The 26999-nt window shown below is 39.2% G+C and overlaps 1 protein-coding gene across 2 annotated transcripts in view; it reads left to right on the top strand.

Annotated features, from left to right (window-relative positions):
• RASGRF2 (Ras protein specific guanine nucleotide releasing factor 2) overlaps positions 1-26999 on the top strand; it is a 129840-nt gene that overhangs the window by 15860 nt on the left and 86981 nt on the right. For both annotated transcript variants that reach the window (XM_065046433.1, XM_065046434.1), the window contains exon 2: positions 24126-24232. In XM_065046433.1, the coding sequence (XP_064902505.1) occupies positions 24126-24232 (107 nt within the window). The remainder of the gene's footprint in view (positions 1-24125; positions 24233-26999) is intronic.

Raw genomic sequence — 26999 nt, forward strand, 5'->3', positions numbered from 1 at the left:
TGGGCAACCTGTGAGCGCAGCCCTGTTCCTGGGCAGGATGGGTGTGGGGACAGTATTGTTTGTATATATGTCATAAAAAATATCCAGCTACCCTTAGCAAATAACCTCTTCCTGTTAGATAGTAACAGCATATTTATTTAGTTTGATGCATTTAAACCTGTAGCAGCTGTTTGGGTATAAAGAAAGCCTTAACTAATTTACATACTCTCTGTTAAATACTCAAGAGAAGCTAAATTAGATGATGATGGTGTTTGTACGTGGAGGAGCCAAGGCTGAATAACTGTAGGTGTCTTACAGCTAGGCGTGCTTAGCTTACCATACATAGACACAGGAAGGCACAGCAGATTCCAGATTGGATTAAATGGAAGTGTTGGCACCTGTTAGCATTATAAACATGGAGCAGACAGCAAAAGTCCTTGTGATCAGTAAAGCAAAATATGCAATATGGACTTGGAGCACAAAGAGATGCACTTTTTTTGTTGTTGATGTTGTTACTGAAAACTGCTTTGAGCGCTGGCCTTAAACATAGCACTTGAAATACTTGCTTCGAAAACTTACACTGAATTAATTGTTCTTATGTACTAGTTAGGCAGCACTGGCTTGATTAGAAATATTTGCTGATATTCACAAAGTTGTTTCTGGAGCTTAAACATATTATGGTCTCTAGTTGAATTCACATGGTTTAAAAAAACTTATTTTGCATATTATTAAATATTGCATAACATGTACTACATTTAGTATTATTAAATATTAAATATATTAATATTTAGAGCATAACAGTAAACCCCAAGGTTTTGGAAATTTTCTAAGTTGTGTTTCCAAAGGATAGGTTTTCTTAACCCTCTCTCATCACCTAAGCTCATTCTTGCAATCCCGAAATGTATTTCGTGAGGTCTACTTCATTAAATGTATTTTATGAAGTTTTCCCTACATAACTCCTGTCATCATGGACTTCCAAATGTGGTAGTAATAATTCCTACTTATTGTACTTGGCACCTACCACACACTCGAAGTTGCTTAGTGTTTTTTAAATTAACATGTAACTTTTCTATCTGTAACACAGGTTGTATTTTAAAAATAGCACTTGCAGATGTCTTTTGTGGTTAGCAACATTATTAGCTAGTCAACTAGGTAACTAGGTTTTCCAGAATCAGCTGACAACCAGCAAGAATATGATTGCTTTAAGTTTATGATATCATCTAATGTATTAAAATAAATTTTCTAAAAAGTATTGAAAACTTGTGTTAAAATTGGTTTCCTAGTCCCAGACCTATACTCAAATCTGGAAACTGATGTCTGGTGTCTTGTTTGAGATGTTCTGATGGTTGCACAGCATTAGATAACTGACAGTTACGGCACTCTTACCTAGCTAAACTTTTCACAATAAATAATAAATCTTTGAGGTCTCCCTTCTGATTTTCTGTACTCTAGTGTCTTGATATGGAGAAACACTGCTGCCTTCTCTTAGCTCACTGTGAACCCTCACTGTTTCCTTGAGACAGTGTTGATAACCTGTCCCTTAAGGTACTTATCTACAATTTACTTGACAGCCTTTAAATGCTGAGGGTTGCATATAGAATAATAGAATCACAGCATTTTTCATTGTAATAAAGAACTGTGATTGTCACATTTTTGTAGTGATGTCATGTTGTTTAATTTGTTGTTACCAGATAAGGTTTACATCTTGACTTCCTAGCCTGAAAGATTAATCAGTTCAAAAAATACCAACAAAGCTATGTAACTCAGTTGTGGTTACATGGCTGAAGGCCAAACACTGTGTGTTTGGTTTAGCTCTGTGGGTGAGGAGATTTATCGTTATGGTGCATAGAGTACCTTTTAAAAAATGTTTAGGAACCAAAAGCACTAGTCAGCTTCTGAAGAGCTGTCACACGCTTCAGGTATCGACCTGTGCTATAAGTCAGACTTAATTATGTGCCATTCATAATAACTATGTATTAATTTTACAGAATCCTAGCTTCATTCTTGTAGCAGCAGCAAGAGTTGAGCATTGATTTTGTCGTAAGTTTCAATGTAAGCTTGACCACCATAGATCAAAAGTTCATTGAGCCCAGTCTCCAATGTCAGTGTCAACAGCTGATGGCTGGATAATTGTTATCATAACAGGGCATGTGGTGCTTTCCACAAATGCTGTCATAGGTTCTAGCAACTTGTAGTCCTGAAACCCTGAGCTGAACTTCATACCTTTGCAGTTAGTAGCTGGTTTTCTTCTAGGACTTTGCCAAATGCCTTCTTGAGTCAATACACACTTCTAAAGTCTACAGTGGCTGCTGCAAGTAGTTTGAGGGCTCACTACACATTGTCATAAATAAATTCCTTTTGATTTTAACCACCACGTTAATTCTGTACTGTTCAGGACCAATGAATCTCCTCCAGCTTCATGCCACTCTGTCCAACCAGTATGAAGGCACACGGCCTCATGCTGTAGCGCATGCACGAAACCTGAGTATTCAATGCACACAGATCAACACAGGCAGAAACTCTCAGCACTGATGCAAAACTAACAGCACCAATGGCCTCATCCTGTTCTGTACTCTGGCTGATCAGGATGAAGGTCAGTTAGTGGGAAATCATATACCTATGCAGCAAGGATACCTTCCTAAAATGGCCTAGACAGGTCATTGAGCAGCTGGCTCTAGGATCCTCTTGCTTCGAGTTACATCATGCAAAGAAATGCAGACATATACAAATGGGTTTCTCCACAGAACCCCAAACTTTGCTGCCCCACCAGTGATGGCCTGGACCTTCTGGCCACTTCAGTATCTTGATTCTTCCAGTTGTCTCACTGACAGATGCTCACCCATCCAGCCCAGACTTACTTCTTTGTTGATAGCTGGCTGCCATGCAATTTCTCCTGCTCACTGGCTGGTGTGACTTGATATTCACTGTCACATTCAATGCAGTTGTCTGCACCACAGACACGTGGACCCCTGTGATCTGGGGTCCATCCTCCAGCTGATGTCCCAGAACTCCATACATGTACATGCACACCTATACAGAGTCCCCTCATCCAGGAAGATAGAAATGGAGTCTAAGGTGAAAACAGAAGAGGCTGTGGTGATCAAGCATGGCCAGACAAATGTAATGGCCAGACTGGCCTCTTTTATCAGTACACTCCTCCTCAAACCTCTTTGATCCCTCCCTTTGATTCTTCCTCTAATCATCTCATAACAACTCTTGCAGAATCCAAAAATGCTTTTCCTGCATCCCATGGCAAGTGTTCTACTTCTGTAGGCAAGACTCTCAGCCTGAAAGGTGATCGGGAGAGCCTTTCCACTGACTCATCTGGATGGTTTTCTCACAATAGGTTCTGTCCAGCCCTGTCCAGCTTGACTTTGAACACTGCCAATGATGGGGCATCCACAACTTCTCTGGGCAGCCTGTTCTGGTGCCTCACCACCCTCACTGTAAAAAACCCTCTTCCTTATGTCCGATCTAAATCTGGCGTCTTTCAGTTTAAAGCTGTTGCCCCTTTTCCTTTCACTACAGATCCTGGTAAAAAAGTGTCTCTCCATCTTTCTTGTAAGCCTCCTTTATATATTGAAAAGTCAAAATAAGTTCGTCCTGGAGCCTTCTCTTCTCCAGGCTGAGCACCCCAACTCTCTCAGCCTGTCCTCCCAGCAGAGCTGTTCCAGCCTCTGATCATTTCTGTGGCTCCTCTGGCCCCTCTCCAACAGGTCCATGTGTGTCCTGTGCTGAGGACCCAGAGCTGGACACAGGACTCCAGGTGGGGTCTCACCAGAGCGGAGTGGAGGGGCAGAATCACCTCCCTCCACCTGCTGGTCACGCTCCTTTTGATGCAGCCCAAGATACGATTTGCCTTCTGGGCTGCAAGCACACATTGCCAGCTCATGTTCAATATCTCATCCACCAGTTCCCCCAAGTCCTTCTCGACAGGGCTGCTCTCAATCCCTTCATCTCCAGCCTGGACTGATACTGGGCGTTGCCCTGACCCAGGTGCAGGACCTTGCACTTGGCCTGGCTGAACCTCACGAGGTTCACATGGACCCACTTCTTGATCCTGTCCAGGTCTCTCTAGATGGCATCCTGTCCCTCAGGTGTGTCAGCCGCACTATTCAGCTTGGTGGCATCAATCCAGGATGTACCTCGCACTGGAAATGTAGTTTGGCCATTTATATATTAATACATTATGGCTTAGGGCCATTTTCTGTTTTGCTCCCATTCTGTTCCCAGAATGTCTTTCTGATCAGTACCCGGCCACAGACCTGAGGCTTTGTGTTACAGCCCCAAGGCCTGACTGCTGCCTAGTCAGCTCAGGGCTTGTTGTGCATGTAAAGTACAGATTGTCTTTCACCATATAGTTATTTTCCTATTTATTTATATTGAGTGCAGTTTTAGCACTAGATTGGGTGATCCAATAAAACTTTCCTGTAAGTGTTCAGAGACAGACTTGTTCTACACAACCTCGAATAATTTGCTGTGGCAAGAGGATTTTGTTTTGGACATAAGATGCTATGTTTCTCTTTTTTTTTTTTTCCTCTCTCTTTTTTTTTTTTAGCAGAAAAATGACCTAGATGTAATGTAAATGTGTTGTAGCTTAGTTAAAATGTTATTTCTTTTACTATAGATATGCCTGTCACTCACATAACAATACATCTAGATTTTACATATGTTTATGACTGAACTTCAGTATATCAAACTGGTCTTAAAGTAATTCTAGTTCAAGTAGCAGTCTAGTCCTAACATTACTAGGTTTTGTCTGACTAACTGCTGGGGCATTCATTAATTGTTGATGTATGCTTACTTACTTATATTAAAGATGGCAATTCTGAGTGTTTTCTGGTTTTTATAGTATATAACAGAACTTGGCAGAAGTCCACTGTGAAAATTTCTTGAACCACAAAATAAAAATCTCACTGGTAAATGGAAAAGCTGCTAACATGTAGCTTTCTGTGCATTTTTAAAGAAAAGAAAGGTTACATGCATCTTACGCATACACAGAAAGATGTATTTACCTTAAAATTTTATACCCCCTTTTGTTATTAAACCATTTTGTATGTTTAAGTCATGGTATGGGAAAATAATTGTTTGTACAACTGGCATATTTCAATTTTATGCAATATATCTGATTCACATAATTGACTGGAAAAACCTTTTGTGTGTCATTGCAGTTCTGAATAACAGTCCTGTGTGTGCAAACAAACACTGAAGTGGTGGTGAACCTGTTTGGAAAATAGTTCATTAGCCTCAGTGCTAAGTCTTAGCAGTAATCATTACTCATCTGCAAAGTGATGTAACATAATTTTAGTAACATGAGCTGAAAACCTCGGGTTGCCATGAATGTGTATCTAAGTACACGAGCAGCAAAGTACATTTTTTCGAGGGGAATAGTGAAGACCAATGCTAGCTGAAAGGATAAGACGTTAAAGTAGCCTCGTCAGGACCAGATTCTTTTTGTGATGGTGTTTATATTACCTGCTGTAAGAATTTTATGCTCCGCTGACCTGCAATGAGCTCTATTTCATTATGCCTTTGGGGTCAAGGCTGTGCCAGTGAAGGAGAGGGTTTTGCCACACCACATTAATAAACCATGCCTATGCCCCATCAACAGCTGTTGGTTTTTCCAGGCTCTGGTGTTCTGCACACTGGAGAGGGACAACATTCCCTTTAGCAGTGGCCAAACATGATGCCAGCAGCTTCTTGTTCCACAGGTTGTTTATAAGTAGCCCTTCTGCAGAAGCCGTGTTGTGTGGCCAGCAAGGCCCTGTCAGTCTGGAAAATGCTGCGCCCTTAAGGGACAGAAGGACATGAAATTGCAGAAGTTGCTGAGAACACTGCTGTTGATGGCTCTAGAGGTTAGCATCATGGTGAACCCAGCTGCAGGTCCCAGTTGGTCACAGAATGTCTAGTGCTCATCCTCTTCAATTATTTTGGCTTAAGTATCAGCTATTAGCCAGTGCTGGAGATGGCTTACTGGCATAGATAAATGTTTGCTTTGTGGCAATATGCTCATTTAATTATTAAATTGACTGGCACTTGGTTGACTCTTAGGAAGTTCCCCCATTACTTTTATATATATATATATATATATATATGCATATATAAAAATCCAGTATTTTTTATGTCTGCACAAGTCTTCATAAATTGATACATATTTAAAAAATTTCTTTGGTTTATTAGTCAGCCTTATATGTTGCATATAGTACTTATTTTCTCTAACATTCAAGGATGGAAAAATATTATAGCAAGTGTAAGATAAAAATTTTATCTCAGGCACATGTAAATAGCTTCATAATTATAGAATATGTCTGTTGATCTGCGTTTGCACTTGTTTTATGTTTTCTGTTTTTTTTCCAGAGGTGATAAATAAAATCTTTAGTACTTTTCAATAATGGGTTTTCTCTTCTGTACGCTGCATAAATAATGCATGTCAAGTTTCGGGAGTTTCTTTTTAGGTTTTGCAGTTGAGCATGTGATGCGAACCACTAGCTCTGGATCTGCATGCAGGTCATTTTAAAACCTTTGAGATGAGGGCATCATATAGTGGGGGTTGTATATTGAAGGGATTGAGCAAAGAGAACAATTATTTGTGTGCTATGACCTTCAGCATGTGATGCATTTTCAGTATCTAGAAGTTTGTTCAGGAGTTAATACAAGAAGTAGGAAAACTAAGAAGGAATAATGCATGATGTTAATTGGAACTGCATCACTTTTACCTCAGTGTAAGTGTAATCAGGGTCAGGTCTAAAGACCTCAAATTCCTCTGCATTTAGTTGAAGTTTTTCTATTTATTTCAGTGATTATAAGATTTCGGCCCAGCAGTTGTAATTTAGGCAGCTAAGTAAGAGGACAGATTGTTAGGCATTAAACACCCACTATTCTTCATTATGCTAGTAGAGCCAATAGTGCTGTATGATCAGTGTTTAACAGTGGCATTTTGAAAATCTTCATCTCAACCCTCTGTCTAGCTATGTAAATAGCTGTATTTGGATTACTGACCTTAGCAGACATGGTGTTTTCTTTTACCAAGCCCCAAATTATACTGGGACATCTGTCACCTTGTTACATCGCAAACTTGCCTTTAGCTTGCTTTTTGAGAACTCTGGTTTATGATGAATACTTTAGCTTAATGATGTTATGATTTGCTGTGTACTTTAGAAGAACAGGAATAAATTGCTCTTCAGTGTTTCAAATCTAAATGGCAGTGATTTAGCTGGAGCAATGGTATAGGTTGATACTTACGTTGTAAGAGTTTAAGAAATTACCTGATACAGATATTTACAAGAGGTAGATCTCAGTGTTAACTTGAAATTTCTAAAAAGGAAACCTTCAAAAATGTAGAGCTGTGACACTGCTTTTAATGTTAAGATTTGTTCAACAATTCAAGCTGCTGCTTTTTTTAATAATTGAGAAGTATACATAGTTAGTTGTGCTGTAGGAAAAAATTATGTACACACCTCTGAAGAAAAAATAATCTTGCAGCTCTGGTGGTGCAAGTAAAGCAAAAGTAAAGCATTTACATACTGTGTTTTGTAATAGCATGTGTATCCTGTCAGCTCTGTGCAGTAAACTAGCCCTCTAGTTCTGTAACTTGATGAGGATTGTTGTCTCTGTATTTAAGCAATGAAGAATTACGGCATAATTGAAGGTTGCATTCCCTCAAACAAGAGTACAAGCGTAATTGCCAAAATCAGAGCGGTACCTCTGCTTTGAGTAGTTGTGTTGCTGGTCAGTTCTCTATGTTTGGATCCTGCAGAACTTCCTCACAAATTTCTTGATGGAAATTTGTTGCATTTGACAATACAATAGTTATAGGAATATTACTTTGAAGTTAGAATTTTGTTGAGCAGTATTCTTCCTTTTCTCATTTTTTCCCCTACTGCAGCTAGCTTCATTCATGTTTCTGCAGCAGGCAAGTCGTACGGTTGTTATACCACATCTTTTTTCACATGGGAATACAGAACCATGATACTTCTTTAATGCTACAAGTCCATATATACAAGAATGCACTGTAAACATCTCTATAAAAACAAATATTTCCCCAATTGTGTTCAAAATGTGAACTTTGAAACTTCTGGCTTGAGTTCTCAAAAGCACTGTAGCTACTTTTTTGCATTGTTTTATCTTTGGGAATGATAATTTTAAGGGCTTGACAGGGATTGTTTTGTAGGTGTCTTTTTTCTCTTTAAGAAATCTGCATGAGGTTATCTTTCTGACACTATGTCAGGCAGTAGGAGGGCAATCTCCATAATTACTACAACTTCTGCGGTACAAGTAGTATCCCATTTTTATGCAACTGATAGAACAAAGAAGGTTCTTAATTTTTTATATTACAGAAGGTAGAAAGGAAGCATCAAATATAAAAGTGTAAGAATGAAAGCAAGCAGCATAGGAATCCAGGGAGGGTTTCTTTGGATGCTGGTCTTCAACTTTTCTGTTAGACTTACTTTGCATGGAAAAAGTAGTTTCAAAAGACCACAAAAACTCTCGTTCAATTTACCACATTTTTCCCCATCCTTTTGAGCACATAGTTTTTGCCTGGTTTGATTGGATAGATGGAATTATCAGCTGACCCACAGTGAAATGTTTAGCATTGAACTGCGTTGCATTAAATTTAATTGTTCTATAGTGCTATGGTGGCTCAAAGAACCTGGGGGTGCTGCCTCTCACCTTTTTCTATAGACCTTGACTCCCCACTGCTACCATGGCAGTGGAGAGCATGTGTTCGGGAAGACATATGACCATAGACCTATTGTAGAAATATGCTGAACGCTTTTGTTTTGTTTTGTTTTGTTTTGATTTTATGTTTCTAAGTAATTATTGATACGATAAAACATTGGAATTTCCTGCAGGATAAAAAGATTGGGTTTGCCCTGTTACGATCCTCCTTCCCTCCCGTGCCCAACTCTGGCGTAAATCAAAGCAAAAGATGTAGACAGTATTTTTCCTCTTATTAGAAATATTCTTTAAGGAAAGATAACCTGACAAATGTTTGTCTGTTGCTGCAGAAAAAATGTGTTTTCAGTAAGAAACTGGGTGAGATTTTTAACTGACCTGAAAGCTGTAGTTGGTTTCCTGCTGTATTTTGACATTGTGACTTGTAGGTCTGTTAGTACAAGAAATCATGTTCTTTCATAGTTTTCTTAGTACAGGGAATACCAATTTTCTTCTAATTGGTGGCAAAACTATTTGACTTTTCAATCTTTAACACACTGCTGTATGTGCTTCTCTGCCTTTGGAAAGGATAATATTCATGTGGGCTACAAAGCTCCAAACATGAGAGAATTGTGAGACCAGAAGTTGAATTTCTGGCATAGTCTTCCCACAATACATTCCAGTGAGTTAAAAACAAAAAAACAACAGAAACTTTGTATTTAAATGCAGCTATTGGTGATAAACTGCTTCTCAGATGTCTTGGTTGAAACTGATGGCTTAAAGATGTTGTGGTTGTTTTCTGTGTATATGTTTTTTTAAAAAAAGAATCAATTTTCATTAAATTAGAAGAGGCAATTTATGTTTTTTGGGGAGAAAAAATAATTTCAGTTAAAAATGAGACGTTTATGTCCAAATGGAAAAAAGAAATGTAAAGCAGATTGAATTTCTGCATTTGCCATGGAACACTTCTTGGATCATTCAGCCTTTACGATTACATTACATTAAAATGTGCATCACAAATATAATTTTGAAAAACTCCAGTAGAATAGTAGAGATCAGAACTTCTAAAACTTGATACTGGCAGCGCTAACAGAAAGCGCAATAACATCCTTGGAAATTGTTCTATTTGTGTTCAAGCTGGAGCTGATTTGCTTGCTCTGCTTTATTTGCCATCCTATTTTTTTCAGCGATTTGTTAAGAAGAGTGTTGTGAAACAAACATAGTAGAAAGCAGAGCTTTACTTAAAAGTTTCTTTGATTTTATGGCAAGTTCAAGACCTAATGAACTGCATATCTCTGTCAAACTGGCAAGAAATCAATAACATTTGGCCATTAGCCTGCTGCAAAGGAAAGATCAGGATGCTGTTTTGCACTTCTTAAGCCAAGGCTTCATAGGATTTATTGTGGAATAGCAACACCACTACTGTCACGGGAAGGTTTTCCTGTTCAAAGATGATCTCCCTCAGGAACTGAAAATCTCTTTGTTTATTCAGGTTAGCTTGAGCAATCTACCGCTGCTGGGGACGTGGCTCAACATAGGGAGCAAAATTTGAGGTTGCATAAGAAGGAGGAACATAAAATACTCTCTTTGTGGAAAAGAAACAGAAAATCCCCTAGTTCTGTGTACAATTTACTGTTATCTGGGAGAGTGGAAGGGATGGCTGTACTTTTCTGCTCCCTCTTCCTCAACTATTTTGTGACTCTGTCTTCTCCAAAATGAGGGAGAGGAGCAATGAAGCTGGTGAGGGGCCTGGAGCACAAGTGTGATGAGGAGCAGCTGAGGGAACTGGGGCTGTTCAGTATGGAGAACAGGAGGCTGAAAGGAGGTTGTAGCATGGAGGGGGTTGGTCTCTTCTCCCAAGTAGGAAGTGATAGAGAGGAAATGGCCTCAAGTTGCACCAGGAGAGGTTTAGGTTAGGTATTAGGAAAAAATTGTTCGCAGAAAGAGTTGTCAGGCATTGGAACAGGCTGCCCAGGGCAGTGGTGGAGTTCAAAAGATGCATAGATGCGGTTCTTCGGGACATGGTTCAGTGCCAGTGTTAGGTTAATGGTTGGACTCGATGATCTTGAGGGTCTCTTCTGACCAAAGTTATTCTGTGATTCTATGATGCCAGCTTAGAATTGCTCTTGGTTCTCACTGTCACCAGCTATTTGCAGGAAGTTATGTTTGACTGGCAGTCGTGTGTATGCCTTGAAAATTCTGAAATCATGTACCTGTGTACAGCAGGATCAGCCTTGACTGCTGCCCGGAGTGTGTGCTGGCCACCCTGGCAACAAAAGCGGCTGGGTCGAGGTGACGTGGCCATGGTCACTGAGCCGAGCAGCACCTGTGACTCTGAAACTGAGTTCTGCTCTGCGCTTGACAGCTTTGTTATGAGTCTGCTGTGGTAGTTACTGACTTACTGCAGAAAGCATTCCAGAAGGTCTATAAGGTCAAATAGTAATAATTTAAATGTATTTAATACAAATTGCCCTAACAAACTGCATTGTTTAGAGAGTGAAAACATGCTGCATGTACCTTATCCTGAGAAACAAAACGGAGAGTGATCTCAGAAGACCTCAAAATGTCTCAGTTATTGGAGATGTGATTCCAGAGGTCAGTACAGTGCCGGAATACTCACATCAGATGGAAAGGGAACTCATGTCTAGCATGAATAAAAAGGTTCTTGAACTTTTCTATCATAAATCCTTTGGTAAACACACTGTGCAAAATAAATGAGGACGGGATCACACCTGTTTGCTTGACACCCAGAACTGTTGTAGCTCCAGGATTCAAAAAAGTTGATGAATGCATGTAATCAGTAAATAGATTTTAGAAAGTAGGTCTGTAACTCCTTTTGGTATATTTGCTTTAAGCATGTTTTATTTCTGCACAAGCTAAATAGTAGCACACAAAAGATGGTTTTGTTTCAGAAGTTCAGCTTTGTTTCACACGTATAGCTTTGTTCACGTCATCTCTGAAGTGAGAAGATGCCTGCCATCGTGTTATACACCTGGACAGAGACAGCATTTTTAGACTACACTGTACAAGCTCAATTTTCTTGAAGAGGTGGAAGTACTAATGGAATGATGAAAAATGGTATTTGTCGCCAAAGAGACGCAGTGAGACAAATAACGTTAGTGCCTTTTGAAGCTGTTTTGCTGGGATGCATGTATCTTGCAGTGCTTTTACTGAATGCTTTTACATCTCTAACCTCGTTCACAAAAGATTTTGGTGATTTCTCCTCCATGCAAACTCCTTAAAGCAAGCTGCAGGTAATATGATCCCTGCCTTAATGAAGGTCATGAGCTTTGGGTATGAACGTCCTTATTGTGAGAAACCTGTATCTCCAAAGATGGAGAGCATCTGGGGGTCAACCGGGAAAGTGTTATTTTCCTTGTTTCCCTCATTGCGGCTGTCCTCTGCACTGGTGTCTTTCAAACACCTGGCTCTGGAGTGGAGGATGAGGAAACACACTTTCTCACACTCAGAGGTTGAATGAAGGTTTTCTTGGTGTTTGAATGGGTAGGAGGTCCTGCCAGTGAATATTAGCAGTGGTCCAGCAAAATCTGTGGCCATGTGTGAATAAATATGTGGGTCTCCTGCCACCAGTACCACTTAAAGAGTAAGAAATAGGTTCTGGTCACTAACCTAAGTAACTTTCCATTGCTTTGTTTGTACAAACCTTGTTGTTTGATTAATAGTGGTAGAATGACAAGTGTGATTAAAAATAGAGCACTCACAAGCAGTTTTCAGGAAAATTAAAATCCATGCCTTCTTGAAAAGATGTGAAATGTTCCTATGCTGTTATCAGAGAACACGAGTAATCATTGATTGGCTTAAAAAGCAAATGTCAACATTTCTTTTGCTATATACATGACATGGACAAAAAAAACCCAGGTGAAATTTCCTGGTGTTTCAAGTATTTCACATTGCATAAACACCAAATTCTTTCTTACTAAGAGACAGTCTATTAAACATATCACAGCTATCATGATTTCGAGATCTGAGAAAAACCTGAAAACACGCACTATAGTTGTAGTTGAGTAAATAACTGAAATATGAATGTCTGCTTAAGTAGATCTTTAATAATAAATACAGTAAGATGAGGATCCTGTTTCTAATGCTACTGGGTTTATAGCCTGGATATAAATATTTTTATTTTACACAAACCATGAACACATTTCAGCAATCTCCAGCCAAATATTGAAAAACAATTTTCAGCTCACCACTTGTATTGTACAATTCAGTTCTCACCCTTCATATAAAACGTTAGTGGATGTGACTCTCTTGTCAGTGTGAGGTTTTCATTTATATGTGCAAGGTGGGTTAGTTGGTTGGATTATTTTTGGTTTACTGGTACAGCATGTCTAAACAGCTTCACCAGCTAAGGAAATTTCAGTGGATCCTCATACAAAACCAGGGGCTGACAATGGATAGACAGAAGTTGAGATAATACTACTCATGATTAGGGAAGGGTTGTCTTACAGACTGAATCATCTTAAATGTTGCTTGACCAAGGTGAGGTGTGTTTGATTTTTCTCCCTTTTTTTTTTTTGGGTCATTGATGAAAATTGGAGAACTTAAAGGATAGCAGTTAAAAGAATGTGTATGGAAATGTCACAGAAATGTGATCCAAATGTTTCTCAGTGGGTGAGATATGGCAGGACTGAACCACTGGGTTTTTGGTGCCCAGACATGAGGTAACCATTTTCTTGCTCTTTGTATCTGAGTGTACTCTGTATACTCATCTGATTTTGACACAGAGCAATCCAAACCATTGCCTGCTAAATCCTGAATGACCAGGTGTGCTAACAGGCTTAGTTATAGTTCCTTGCAAATGGGCAAGCACTACTTTTCTACTTTATGGATGAGGTTGGGAAATGTAAGTCTAAGGAAGAACTTGTTTCTATGTGAGTTATGGTTAGAGAAGGACTGTTTTCACCTCTGTGGAGTGCATGGACTTCTTGAATGCTGTTCCTTGTCCTCTTGAGTTTGGTCCAGGTGAGTAGACCAGTAAGCACTCCTTTTGGTGGATTATGAGTAAATAGAAGGTGGAGGTCTAGGCAGAAGAACATGCTTCTGGTGCTGGAATATCCTTCTCTTGCTTAAAACTAGATTTTTTGAAACTAGATTTTGTCACTTTTCTTCCCAAGCTTTTTACTAGGTTATATCCAGGCTCCAACCCCTAAGGCTAGTTAACCACAGAGTAGGGCTGTCAGTGAGTGTGTTGGCACCAAGAAGACATTTTTCCAAGACATAAAATCATTTCAGGTTTGATAGGCAGTTTTGAAAACATTGCATGTGGCTCTTTGCAGTGGTCTTTCATTTTCCATCAAAACCCTGGCAATCTCTGGCCCTGGCAAGTGGCCTGTGCCAGCCCTGTCCCTCACCTTACAGAATACTGCAGTTGATTGGAATTTTGAGTGTTTGTTTTTTCTGAAACTGTTTATAGATAGAAATGATTATATATAACAGAGATGTAACAAGGTCTAGGATGTGCTGACTTCTTCTTCTTGCTTCCCTATCATATGTTGGCTCACTTCAGGAAGAGCAGCTCTGTTTATAGCAATCGTGAGTTGAACTCATTTCCAGCAGATCTATATTTGAGCATCTTTGCACTTGTCCTTGTGTCTATAATGGGCACCATAGTTCTTACCTTGTAGAGGAGTTAGAAAATTAGTTGCTGCCTGTGAAGAGCTTTATAAATGACAGATCCTGTGTTTGTATCCACTTCCTAGAAATTAATACTTCAAAATAAATTGTTTATGTACATGATTTGGGGTAGGTATACTTTTTTTTTTTCAAGTGTGTGATAGTGTTTACCGAGAAACCCAGGCTTCACTCCTGCAATACACACTGTACAGACCCCGTCTTCAAAAACTGAGGCCCCTTATATAATTTCATCATTTACCAGTTTAGTCATTATTTAAAACCAAGCCACATAGTTTTAGTAGTGAAGTTGATTTAATACCTGGAGCAATTGTACAAGGGCTTAGATAGGTTTTGCATTACTTTTTATGTTAGGATTGATTAAAGAGGTTCTGGGGCTCATCTTGATCCTTGTGTGTTTGATGCAGGAGCTGTCTAGTGAGGTTTTTCTGGCCTCTATTACATCAGTCATCAGACTAGAAGGTTATAAATGACTCTTCCAGCCTTTAAAGTCTGATCTTTTAATTAAAATACAGGGATGTCTTTTGTAGAGCAAAACAAATACTGAAGTATTTTGTAGCTGAATTAATACGGAGGAGCTCTCCATCATTATCAGGTTTCAGACAGGAAAGCTGGATGGCAGGTGCTCTGGCTGCTGTTTGGACAAGGAGAGCAAGGCTGTCAGTACATGGAGAAAGGTTACAAAGAAGGTGAAGGAATGAGACATAGTAAAGAAAAAACAAAAACACCAACAACCAAACAAAACCCCAAAAAAACCCAACACCACAAAACCAACCAACGAAAAAACAAACACCACCCAAAACACAAAAAACCCAGCAAGTAGTCTAACTTCTAAACAATATATAAAGCTACCACTGATTACATGATTCCTTTTTGTCTCTTTCTATCAATTTTCCACGTCTGTCCTTTCTTTGTCACTTTGAACAGCCCAGTTTTCTGCTAATACAGCTGTACTGTGCTTAGGTGTGTGGTAGGGCTGTAGTCTTGACTCCCTTTATCTGTGGCACACTTGAGGCGAGACTAGGAGAACTCTGGAAGGGACTAATTCCCACGTTTTTGGCCCCAGTGAATAGACAGCTAATGATGCAGAAGTGGAGCTAGACCAAGAAGTGAGGAACTGTGCCTCCAGCCTCCATGTTGGAATAGGTCATCAGTAAGAATAATGGGATTTCCATGATACTTTTCCATCTTTTGCACAGGAGTAATACAGAAGATCATGGTCCCAATATGTACCTGGCCATCTGTTGAACTCTCCACATATAGGTTGAATGTGTGTCCTGAAAATGTCTCAAACTACAATTAAAGCTATCTCTTCAAAAGAAACAAACAACTATCTCTCTAACCCTATCTGGACTCGATGATCCTGAGGGTGTCTTCCAATTGAAATTAATCTATGATTCTTTCGCAGGAGTTTGTTTTACCTTTGCAAGCATAAGGACTATATTATAAAGAAACTGAAGACTGGAAAGGATCTGAGGCAACATGTGGTATCGCAGTTGCTAAAATATAGATGTTTTATTGATAAGCAAGATCTGCAGACTTGAGTCTTTTTTCCAGTGATTGGGAAGATGAGAATTCTAGGAATGGGACGGAAGGCATACAGCGATGAGCAGAGGGATACCTATACCATTGAATGTTGGGAGAAATTCTGCCTGCCTCTTGGTTGAGGCAGGTTTTATTTGGCTGTGGTTCATAGAAAAAAGTTTTCACTTTATAGAAATTAAGTCTATAGAAAGTATCTTCAGGGCACAGCTAATGCATCAGTCAGCTTAAGAAGTTACATGTAGAGATGTGTCAGTGTGGGTCCCAGAAGACCTTACATGTGGGAGGAGAGACGGAGGATATGCTGGAAGGCAGCAGTTCTGGGAACACTGTGGATGTTTATTAGTGAATACACTGGCATTGGGATGCAGCCTTCCAGGCCCCTAAAACGTTGGGTGAGGGGATTTGTACATTGCTCCGCTAGACTCAGGCATGGTGGTAGAGTGGAAGTCCCAGGCTGGTTGCCAAAAAGCCTTTAGGAATCCTGTCTCATATCCAGAGTTGACAAAAAAAAAGAGAAGCTTAACCTGAGTGTCCTGGATTCCAGTCCCGTACCTTCATTATAGGCCTGATTTCTGTTCACTGTAAGGCACTGGAGACAGCAGCAGTAATGAATGTTGCAGGAAAAGGGAAGATGCCCTGCAGTTAGGTAATGCACAGCCTTCTAGGAGAGCACCTTGTGGTTTCTGGCAGGAAATTCCCACTGGACAGTGTCAAATGCATTTTGAGATGATGGTACCCTTGTTCCGTTTATTATTAGTGAATAATTTAGCTGCATCAGCTTCTGCAGGCTTTACTTTGTGAAACTTCATTTTGTGTGGCAGAGTTTTTCCCTGTTGATGAACTACTGATGAAGTACAAATGGTCTGCATTGAAAAAATAGCAGATGGGGCCGTATTAGCCTGATTGTCTCATCCATGAAAACAAATGCTGTAACTGTGGTATTTTGGCAGAATTGTAATGCAAGTCAACAGAGTTGCAGGAGAATTAAGGTCTGCAGTGACCTTTGTGTATTCCTTGATCTCTGTTTTACATGCAAGTTGGATATGGTAGTTTTTTATCAATACAGTAATTTTATAAAACTGCTGATTGCATATTTAAATATAATGATCTCAGAATGCTGTTGCTTTTGGCCCAGACAATATTTGCAGAACAGCTCAGTAAGGTGATTCACTGTCAGATGCTGGAATAGATTTTATGTGGCAGGTTGAATCTTGATTAATCCAATATTGGTAAAAGAGAAGAGGCAACAATGCGTTGTGTCTGCCATAAATTTCAAGGCGGGTATATATATATGTGTGTGTGTGTGTGTGTCTGTGTTTAACCAAAACCCAGAACAGATACCACAGCCCTCAGTGTGGGAGATGGAGATACAAAACAATGCCTTCTAATACGTTCTCGAGGCAGTGGCTTGGCAGATAAAAGCCCTATTCTCATTTACCTCTAGAAGTTTCTTCTCTGTAGTCTTGTTCAATACCAGATTTCTATCTACCAGGGGTGATGAAATAACATTAAGACGATAAAAAAACCCTCTTGATCCATGGGTGACATCACAAAGAAACACAGAAGCTGAAATACTGCAGTGGCTCTCTACCAGTTTTGCAAATCACCTTTTTTAAAAAAAAAGACTCGAAATCAAAACCAATATATGCAAGAAAACACCAGACAATTCGTAAAAGCCAGCACTTAATGAAATGCCAGTGTATTTTGTTTGTAATGCAGTGTGAAGCAATTTAAAGGATTTAAAAGACTCATATACCATCAAGTGAAGTTTTAATTAGTTCCCGTGAGACTATGAGAAAGGCTTTATTTGAGTGGACCAAAGATCCAACTAGCCTAATACCCTGTCTCACACTGTGGCCATGAGGACATGCCGAGGAAGGCATCAGCTTAGGCATATATTTTACTTTTATTTTCCTTCTCCTCTGAGACCACTTTAAGCTTCCAGGCATTTTAAGCTGTGAGGCTGTTTGAATTCTGAATATGTGGATTCTGTGTGTTCAGTACCCCACAACTTCTGTACAGCGAACTCTCTAGTCTCCCTGCAATCCATCAACGCTTACAACATTTACCACTTCCTTTGTCAAGGAGCTCCACCAGCTTACGGCCAGTTCCATGAAGAGCCACTTAATCTGTTTGTTTTGAAGCTGGTTTCTATGACATTCATTTAATAGTTTTGTTTGTTTGGGGGTTTTTTTGTTTGGTTGGTTTTTTTTTGTTGTTGTTGGTTTGGTTTGTGGGGTTTTTTTGTTTGGTTTGGTTTGGTTTTTTTTGGGTGTTGTTTGTTTTTGTTTGGTGTTTTTTTATTATTATTTTTTTAATTGGAAGAAAAACAGAGCAATAGATTCCTATCTCTCCATTCAATGTCTCTGTGATTTTGTAGGTCTATACTGTATCCCCAAAGTTGTTCCTTTCTTTGTACCAAAGAGTCTCAGCTTATGTTTTTACTTACACGGCTGTCTGATGTGGACATATGCAAACCTTTCCATACCACTTTATCTTCTTCTGAACCTTTCCCATTTTATGTTGCACTCTCTGTGATGGGAGGTCCAAAGCTACTCACAGTATTCAAGGTGTTTCATAGCGTAACAGGCTTGTCTACTATGGTTTGCTTTTTTTGCAGCTGCTGAGCATTGGGCGGGTGTTTCTGCAGAACTTAAACAGAATATTACTTCTGAGTGGTAGTGCCAAGCACAGAGCCCGTCTTTTCACCTGTGAAAGCCTGCAGTGTTTTTCCTCGTGCGTGTCACTTTACATTTGCTTACAATGAATTCCATCTGCCATTTTGCTGTCCAGTAACTCAGGCGTGTTGAGTCTGCAGTTCTTCATAATAGATTCTCATCATTACTGTCTTGAATAATTAACAAAGTTTGTTATCCTTTGTAACGATGGTCCCAGTCCTCAATGCAATTCCCTGAGGAAGCCCTCTGGTGACCTTCATTTATTGTAAGAACTGACAGATGATTCAATATTCCAGCTCTGTTTCTTAGCATTTGATCAGCTTTTTTTTCTTCTTTTTATCCATGAATGGACGTTTTTATTGTAAGTCCTAGATGCTTAAGCATTTCCCTAAAAATCTGTCAAAAGCATTTTGAAAACCATGTCATCGTAATCCAAATGCTTGTTGACCCCCTCAGAGAACTCCACGAGATTTAGAGGAGATGTCATGCTTTTACAAAAGACATACTGACTCTTTCCAAGTACATCATATTAATTCTGATGTCCACTAATCTTGTTCTCATTATAGCTTCTCCTAATTGGTGTGATACAAACATGAAGTGCATTTACTTCGTAGATCTCCCTGGAAACCTTTTAAAAAATTGTCACGGTTTTCACCCTCCTGTCATTATTCCATTCTCATGCTAATTTAACAACAATGGGCTAAGAATTTCCTGGCTGTGCCAGTGGCACAGCGAGTCTTCAAATGGGACAAAACCCAACACTGGCATTTACCCTCACTTGAATCAAGACACAATACTCTCCTTCCTGCTAACATGCTGTTGATCAGTGATGGGGAAGGATTGTTGTCTTCTCCCCAAAACATTTCCCTCACCCCTATACGAACATCCTTTTGCACTTGTTCCGTTTTAGGGATGCTGTCTTCTCCCAAACATATTCCATTCATTTCCTTCTCTTACTGCAGGGTGGAAGACATACAGAATACACATAAAGTTTTGTATTGAGAAGCTGGGCAAAATACTGCCAGTAGCACACCTCTGAAAACTTCATGTCCTTGAATAGTACAAGCTGCTTTGATTTAGACTAGAGTTTGCTGCCTTTCCTTCAAGGATTATTGAGAACTCTTGAATTGCTGCAGTCATTGTCCTCTTTCGCCCAATAATTTACTAGCACTTAAGATTGCATACAGGTTTCCAGATTCTGAAATGAAATGTCTTTTGAAGTCAAGAATGAGAAATACTTTTAGCATGTTGTCTTAAATTTTAATTAAATGCCTCACCCACCTTTTTTAGCCTCAAAGGATTTTAACATGCCCTTGTAAACATCAGATAGTGAGTATAAGCCTTATAGATACAGCAAATGATTAAGCTTCCTCATGACTTGTATTGAAGACAGACATTCATTAAGACTCATATTTTTTGGTAGCAATTTTGACACCCAGACAAGCATTTCATGGTTGTTTTGCATTGAGTCTCCATTCTTACCAATATAGATGGCTGGAATTTTCTTTTTAAATGATTCTTGATGTTCTGGCTTGAATGATTAGCCCAAGACTGTGCAATAAGTGATTGAAAGATCAGGAAACGGCATCTAACGAGGTCACGCCCCATTTAATCTTTAAAAATTGTGGTTTTATAGTAGGAAGGGAACTAAATTTGTTTTATGTTTAGTAAGAAAAGTTTAGGGAAAAGCTGTTCATAGACGAGTTTCTTCCACCACACTATAGTAATTTACAAGCCCACAATACAAAAAAAATCTCATAGTCACCATGAAATCCTTTGAAATATAGTGTAAAGGCTATATACCATGCTGATGGAAGGGTAAGTTACAAAACCACTGTTGACACGTGCATCATTTTTCCGGTATGAGTTTCTCCATCAAGATCTTTAAAGCTGACCACATTTACATGAAGCTGAAGGCAGGAGCTTGCGGTAGGAATTGTCAAGCAGCGTTATTGTCTAGGATAGCATCTTTTCTGCCTGTGACATATAGGAGCACCACCCTGGGAAGGTAAGTACTCACTCTCCTTGGTTCTTCAGTGTTTCAGTAACTCTGAATTGCCACAAGTAACTTAAAAATGGAAAAGACACATTAGGTTGCTACTACTTGGGAGTGAAAAGGAATAACCAATGGAACATATGTAGTGATAAGTTGTCAGGGGAGAGGAGATAAGAGAGAGGATGGGAGATGTCCGCTGAGGTTTCCATGCGAGATGGAGGGACGAGAACAAGCTGTGGGACCAGCCCCACGTGTTGGAGAGCGCGGTGACTCTCACTTCATGAACAGCATTCTGCTGCCAGGACACTTAGTCTTAGGGGTGTCTGCATTGATGGAAACTCTACCTCATTATACCATAAAAGAGGAGGTTCTTTTATAGGATTATTATTATTGGGGGGTTATTTTGTTTTGTTTTATTACCAGAACAGTGCTTGTTTTTTCCCCTTGGAAGGCATGGCAGTTTCAGAGCTTTTGCAGTTTTATCTTGAATCCAGCCACTATCTGGAAAGTTTTATAAAGACAAAGTTATGGTGTGAACTGCTGTCAGTGGGGAGCCCAGCAGAATATCCAGTGTGCTCTGGTATACAAGTTCTTTAGTTCGTTGTGTTAATCTTGTTCCAGTCTTACCCCTGAGCCAGAGGTGCCCATCAGCTCATTGCACAGCCTTTCGTTTTCACTGTGGGAAGAAACTCTGATGCAAGTGATGTAGTTGATGTAAATGTGTCCTGCAGTTCTTAAATATTTACTGTCACGACTTCATGAAACTAATAGTATGTGTACAGGAAGGTGGTTTTTACCTGTTCTGTAGAAATTGCAGTCATGTGGAAGCCAAGCTGTTTAGCAGGTTGAGTGGCCACACTAAAATTATGTATCTGTCTGTATATATATAAAACCAGATATGTATGTGTATAGGCCCAGTCACAAGCATAATCAACCTGAAAATCTAATAATGCATCACAGATACCACCTTATTATCTGTAGTAAATCAGTTTTGTAAATAAGCAACATTTATTTTAAAAAGGGAGTTTGAGGATTACTTAGAGGTTATTTTTAGAGGCATGTTATGATATTTTGCTTGCACTTTGCTTGTTCTATACTTAACTACTTCTGGGTAAATGATGTAATAGTTGGTGCTGATGCTGGAGTGCAATATGTGTGTTTGGAGTGGAGGAGGTAGGTGATTTTTAAAGTAGCTTCTGAAAACAAAAGCTTTTTAGAATTTATTTGTGTTTCCATTAGGTCCAGTCCTACTGTAGTAGCCCTCTAAGTCTCAATTTGTGCATTTCCTTGGTCTAACTAAGTGTTTATAGCATGCCTGTCACCATAGTAACGGTACACCTCTGAATCTAAATTTTGTGACATGAGATCACTGCAAGTCTTAACTCAAAAGAGTCTGAGTTATCTTACTTTAAAATAAAAAGTAGAGAGGGCTGTAATATTGTGTCTCTCTTTAACTTTAATCTCTACACAATGGGATTAAATCCATTGCTTGTCTACACTGCTGTCTCTATTCCGATTTTAGATGTCAGCAGCTTTATGAAACACAAATAACTTGTTACATAAAATGCAGCTCCAAATGGTATGATTTATCCTTAAATATACTTTAAAAAATACACTACTCTGGTCTATAAACAGAGCACATTTGTATGTAATCTTGCTTCACTTTTTCCTGTCTTGTAGGTTGTTTTCATCTGCACTGTTCTTATCTATTACTGTTATGGAGAATCCTATGGACCTGTTTAAATGTTTCTTTGTATTAATGGCATTCAGGTTTAAGTGATATGCACTGTGGAAAAAACATAGTTTTATAGGATTGTTCTTTTAATGTTTTATTGATCCTCATCTGGCCACTGGAGTTGTTTTGTTTCTGAAAGTTAATGAGACTAAGCATGGACTTTCTTTGTATAGGCTGTTAAATGTGAATGCTGCTTCTTGTTTTGCCTTGTTTCTATTTTAATGGTCTGTTGCTAATCCTGCAGTACTTGTGGTCTTCTGTAAGAAAAGTGTTTTGTATATACAAGTAACAATTTTTAGCAAATTAATATTATGCTCAGATGAATAGTTTTGTCTTTATGGGATGCCATCGTAGGTACTCATGTTACCAGCAAAGAAACCAAATGCTCAAGTGTACCCAGGTGCACAGAGGCAGCTGGGTTTTGTAAATGTGGGGTCCCCAGGCACAGACTTTGGCGCGAATACTGGTGCACAGGCAGCGGCAGCAGCATGATTCGGGTGCATCTGGGGTGTATTGAACCTGCTCTGTGTGCAGTGCACAGACGGCTTGTGTGCTCTGCATGCACAGCAGGCTGCCAGATGTTTCAGAAGGGGCCAATAAGTGGCTGAAACCATCTCTATTTATATGGGCAAAATTCATTTTCAGTGTTGACAATGTCTGCAGCCAGCTCTCCATAGGTAAAACTCCATCCCTTCTGTTTCTGTTTGTGCTTGTGCTCCTCCTGCCTTGGAAATGGCTTTTAATTCCAAGGTGGTTTATGTTTGCTTGGTCTCCAGCATGGTGTTTGGCTCAGAGTGGCTTTTTCAGCTGAGCTGTGGGCTTCACAGGGAAAGCAGAATGTTTGTTGACATCACCTCAGGTTTCTTACTGCTGTACACAGTGGCTAATGGAGTGGGAGAGTGCCAATTATGTACCTCGCTGACTGGAGCGAGTTTGGAGTTTGCAGTTAGATCCCAGAAAGTAATTGCTGCCATGTGTGGTTATATTTGGTTCCCTGTTAACCAGGGTGAACGTGGAAGAGGGGGTGAGAATTTCCAGGTAATAAGGAGAACCGAGTGATCTGGTACAGAGCTATTTAGCTATAAGAGCTTCTGAATCACATCTGACGTAATAACCAGATGGTTTATATATGGGCAAGTCCCTCACTGGTCCCTCTGCCTGTGGAACAGCTGGCGTTTAGGTAGAATACTTCCTTACCTATTTTCATCTAAATTAGAAGATTTCTGTTTGCTAGTGTGTTAGTATGCAAGCTATGCAAGATAAGGCTGTAAGTGACCAACCTTGCAACCTTGTGAACTGGGTTTTAAGGTAGATGACTGGGGGTTCACCCCTCCCCACTAGATATTTGTATTATTTCTGCATTCTGAAAGCAGCAAAACCTTTCCTGAAATTCTGTGTTCTATGGAATACACTATGGGCGAAGTTCTTCACGTAAGAAAAGTGTCAAAGAATATGACACTTGTATTTCTGCATTCTTCCGAGGAAGTGGTGGCAGTACCAGATTTGGTGTCCCATGAGACCATCTAAGAAAAATCTTAGGTGAAAAAATGCAAGAGGAAAAGAACTACAGACACCCTGCTACACTATTGTATTTGATTGTAGAAGCTGCTTAGGGAATTACATTCTGTTGTCTTGTACGTGGGAGCTTAAGAACAATAACTTGCAATAAGTATCATGAAAGCTATTACCTTGATATGCAGGGGAATATGTTAAGGATACAGTTTCAACTTCAATCTACATTTCCTGACTAATAGCTTCACATCTTTCTTAGGTCAGCAATGCTTTGGGCTGTGTTTAAAAAGTCAGATTTTAAAAAATTGTATTTTATATATCTGTTTCATTTAAAAGAGTTCGTGAACTTTTATTCTCTTGTTCTAATTTGCAGCATTACTTTACTGTTCTTTTTGGCCATGAAGGGCAGAAGCCACTGGAGCTCCGTTGCGAGGATGAAGTTGATGGAGATGAATGGGTAGAAGCTATTCACCAAGCTAGGTATGAAACTTAATTTTTAATCCTCAGATCCATTTTATTGTAAATAATTTGATAATAATTTGAAAATCTAAATTCACTCGCCAAACAGAAATAAAGGTTCCAGTGCATTAAATACGTATGACTTGCAATTCATGGGTATGTTATTGGAAAAATGCCTGTATTATTTATGCTTATATCACTGCATTTTATTATTCATGCTTATATCCCTCTATTTTATCATTCATGAGTGATTGTGTTCTAACTGACAATAGTTCAAGAGGAATATTCTTTTATTGGAAGCAACTCTTAGCATTAGTCCTCTGTTAGAAGCAAGGTGTGTTATATGAATGAAGAAATAAGTGATCTGCCAAATGAATAAAAAGCTCTTATACAAAAAAAAAACGTAAGAAAGAGGAGGTCAAACCATTAGCATGATAAAGCGCAAGAAATAAAATTTCATCTCCAAAATGGAAGTCCTGAACAACAATCAGTCCTGCGAAAAGGGACATGGTAGGACTTCCAGCTATGCAGTAATCTTTCCCTGAGAAAAGATCTGTGTGCCGAATGGGCAAGGTTTGCTGTATAACCTAAATGAAAATCGTCTAATGGAAGGTTTGGGAAAAGGCTTGCTGAGGCAAATGTCTTTGCTGAAATGCACTTTCTCCAGCCTCCTCTCATAGACATTCACCTCGTCTAATCTCCAGTGCCATGGTAACACACAAGGAACCAGGCAGTTGTCTGAGTTGCTTAGGACATGAGCCATGTAAACAGAAGTGATTTTGCTTTATAACTAAAAATGAACACTGCCTGCTATTAGTTTTTAATTTAGAACTTGTGAAATGAGGACTTGCAGCTCTGGGTCTTGTGTTGCCTGAGTATCCAGTCTTTGGATCTGCATCGTCTTCTTAGGGTTGGCACCTAACTGAACGGGGTCTCGGAAAGCACCGGCTGGGCTGTGGTGTTAGTGAACCACATTTTGCATGGTAGCCCTCCCAGAGATCGCGTTATTTCAGGATGTGAGAAGCTGTAAGGCTCTGGACTCTCAGTCCATCCTGGGAGAGTGTGACCACCTGCAGATAGTCCTGTATCACCTTGTTTCTGAATCTGAGTCAGTTTGTTTTGAGGAGCAGGACTCAAAGCAAGTCAAGAAAGGAGCCTGACTTTCTGCCTTGTGGCAAGGGCATTCAGGGGAAGCAGTTCCCTGTTCTTGGGATAATCTTCTTGTCCATTGCCTGGTGTAAAAGGAATGTAAGCAAGAAGAGCTTTATAACACTGAGTTAAAATTTCTCTCTGAGAAGTTCAGTCCACAATATCACACAATAATTTTCAAGGCAGAATGTAACAGAAAATTAAGCTAATATTAAACACATAGTTGAAAATATTGACAACTTAAACTTGCTAAGAAGAAGTTAGTTGTGAGTTTCAAGGTGGGGGTGACTGAGTTTTGACTCCACCAGGGAGTTATTACTGCAGCCTTCAGAAGACAAACAGGTCTCTGTTGTAAGCAAGATCAGTCTTTGTATCTCCATCCTTTTTGCTGTTTGACTTTCTCTGCTTTCTTTATGCCTATCTGAAATGGAAGTCCCAATAATATCAAACTGTGGACATCACTGTGAGGGATATTCTCAAGGTCCTATGTCATTTGAGGGGTTTTCTTAGTCTACTTTTCTGCACAAATCTCTGAATTTCTTGGGGAAATTTTCCAGGTACCTGGACATGGATTTTCTTGTGCCAGTATTCTTGTCTTCGACAAAATATCAACAAGCGAAAAAAATAATTTTGAAATTTAGTTTTGGAACATACGATGTTATATACTACTGTGGTTGCTTCGTTGTTCTGATGCTTTTCTACTTCAGTGGAATCTGCTTTTATTTGCTTTATATCATGTCTAGCAAAACAACTTCAAGTTGCGCAATATTAATTTCTTAACCATTGGGTCTTTTACCAAAGATATATATATATATAACAAGGACATGAAAATAGTGGGTTTAGACTCTTGCATAAGTTTTTTCTTGCCAATTTAATTAAACAAAATAAAACAGATTTGCTTCAGGGATGAAATTTTGCCTGCATGATGAGCTAGACTTTTTTCTTTGAGTTTGTATTTTTGACAAATTAGACAAGCTTTTGCAACTTCTTCAGTGTCACTATTCATTTGAGACTAGCCTAAACCATTTGTTCAAGTTTTTGGTTTAAGTTGTGAAAAGAAATTTTGTGTAGCCCGTAGAAGATACTTTTTGTGTCTCAGGTAAAAATTCTAAGAGGTATTGAGTACATTCTCCCCACCGTTAAACGTAAAATAAGCCTGGGAACATCTTGTTCTGTGTGAGTATGTTGGCATTTGTGAAATGGAAATATTTAATTGCTTTGTGGAGGGCCTCATCCTCACGAGTAGCTATGGTAATCCATCTTTCAGCTGAGAAAAAGTTGAGGGTTGTTTTAATTTTAATTTCCTTTTTCCTTTCTTGTCCTTTTCTTAGATTGATGCACACAAAAATCTAATTTTAGGTTGGTTTTCATGACTTTTTGCCAAATTAGTCTTCGCGGGCTTCAAAATCTCTTCTATGTTGTATTTATTTTGCAAGTTATTAACAGACTGTTGGAAAAGTAACACTTACAATCTCACTGCACCCCAAGTCCCACTGTGGATAATTTTGTATTTTATTTGGATACGAATTCATAATTACATGACTTTCTGCTGTGTCATTGTCCATTTTTTTCTTAGAAGATCTCACTGTGTGTGGGATGCTACTGCTCATCATTTGGGGGGTACCACGCATGCTCTCAG

Source organism: Columba livia, chromosome Z, assembly GCF_036013475.1.
Source record: "Columba livia isolate bColLiv1 breed racing homer chromosome Z, bColLiv1.pat.W.v2, whole genome shotgun sequence".
Lineage (NCBI taxonomy): Eukaryota > Metazoa > Chordata > Aves > Columbiformes > Columbidae > Columba > Columba livia.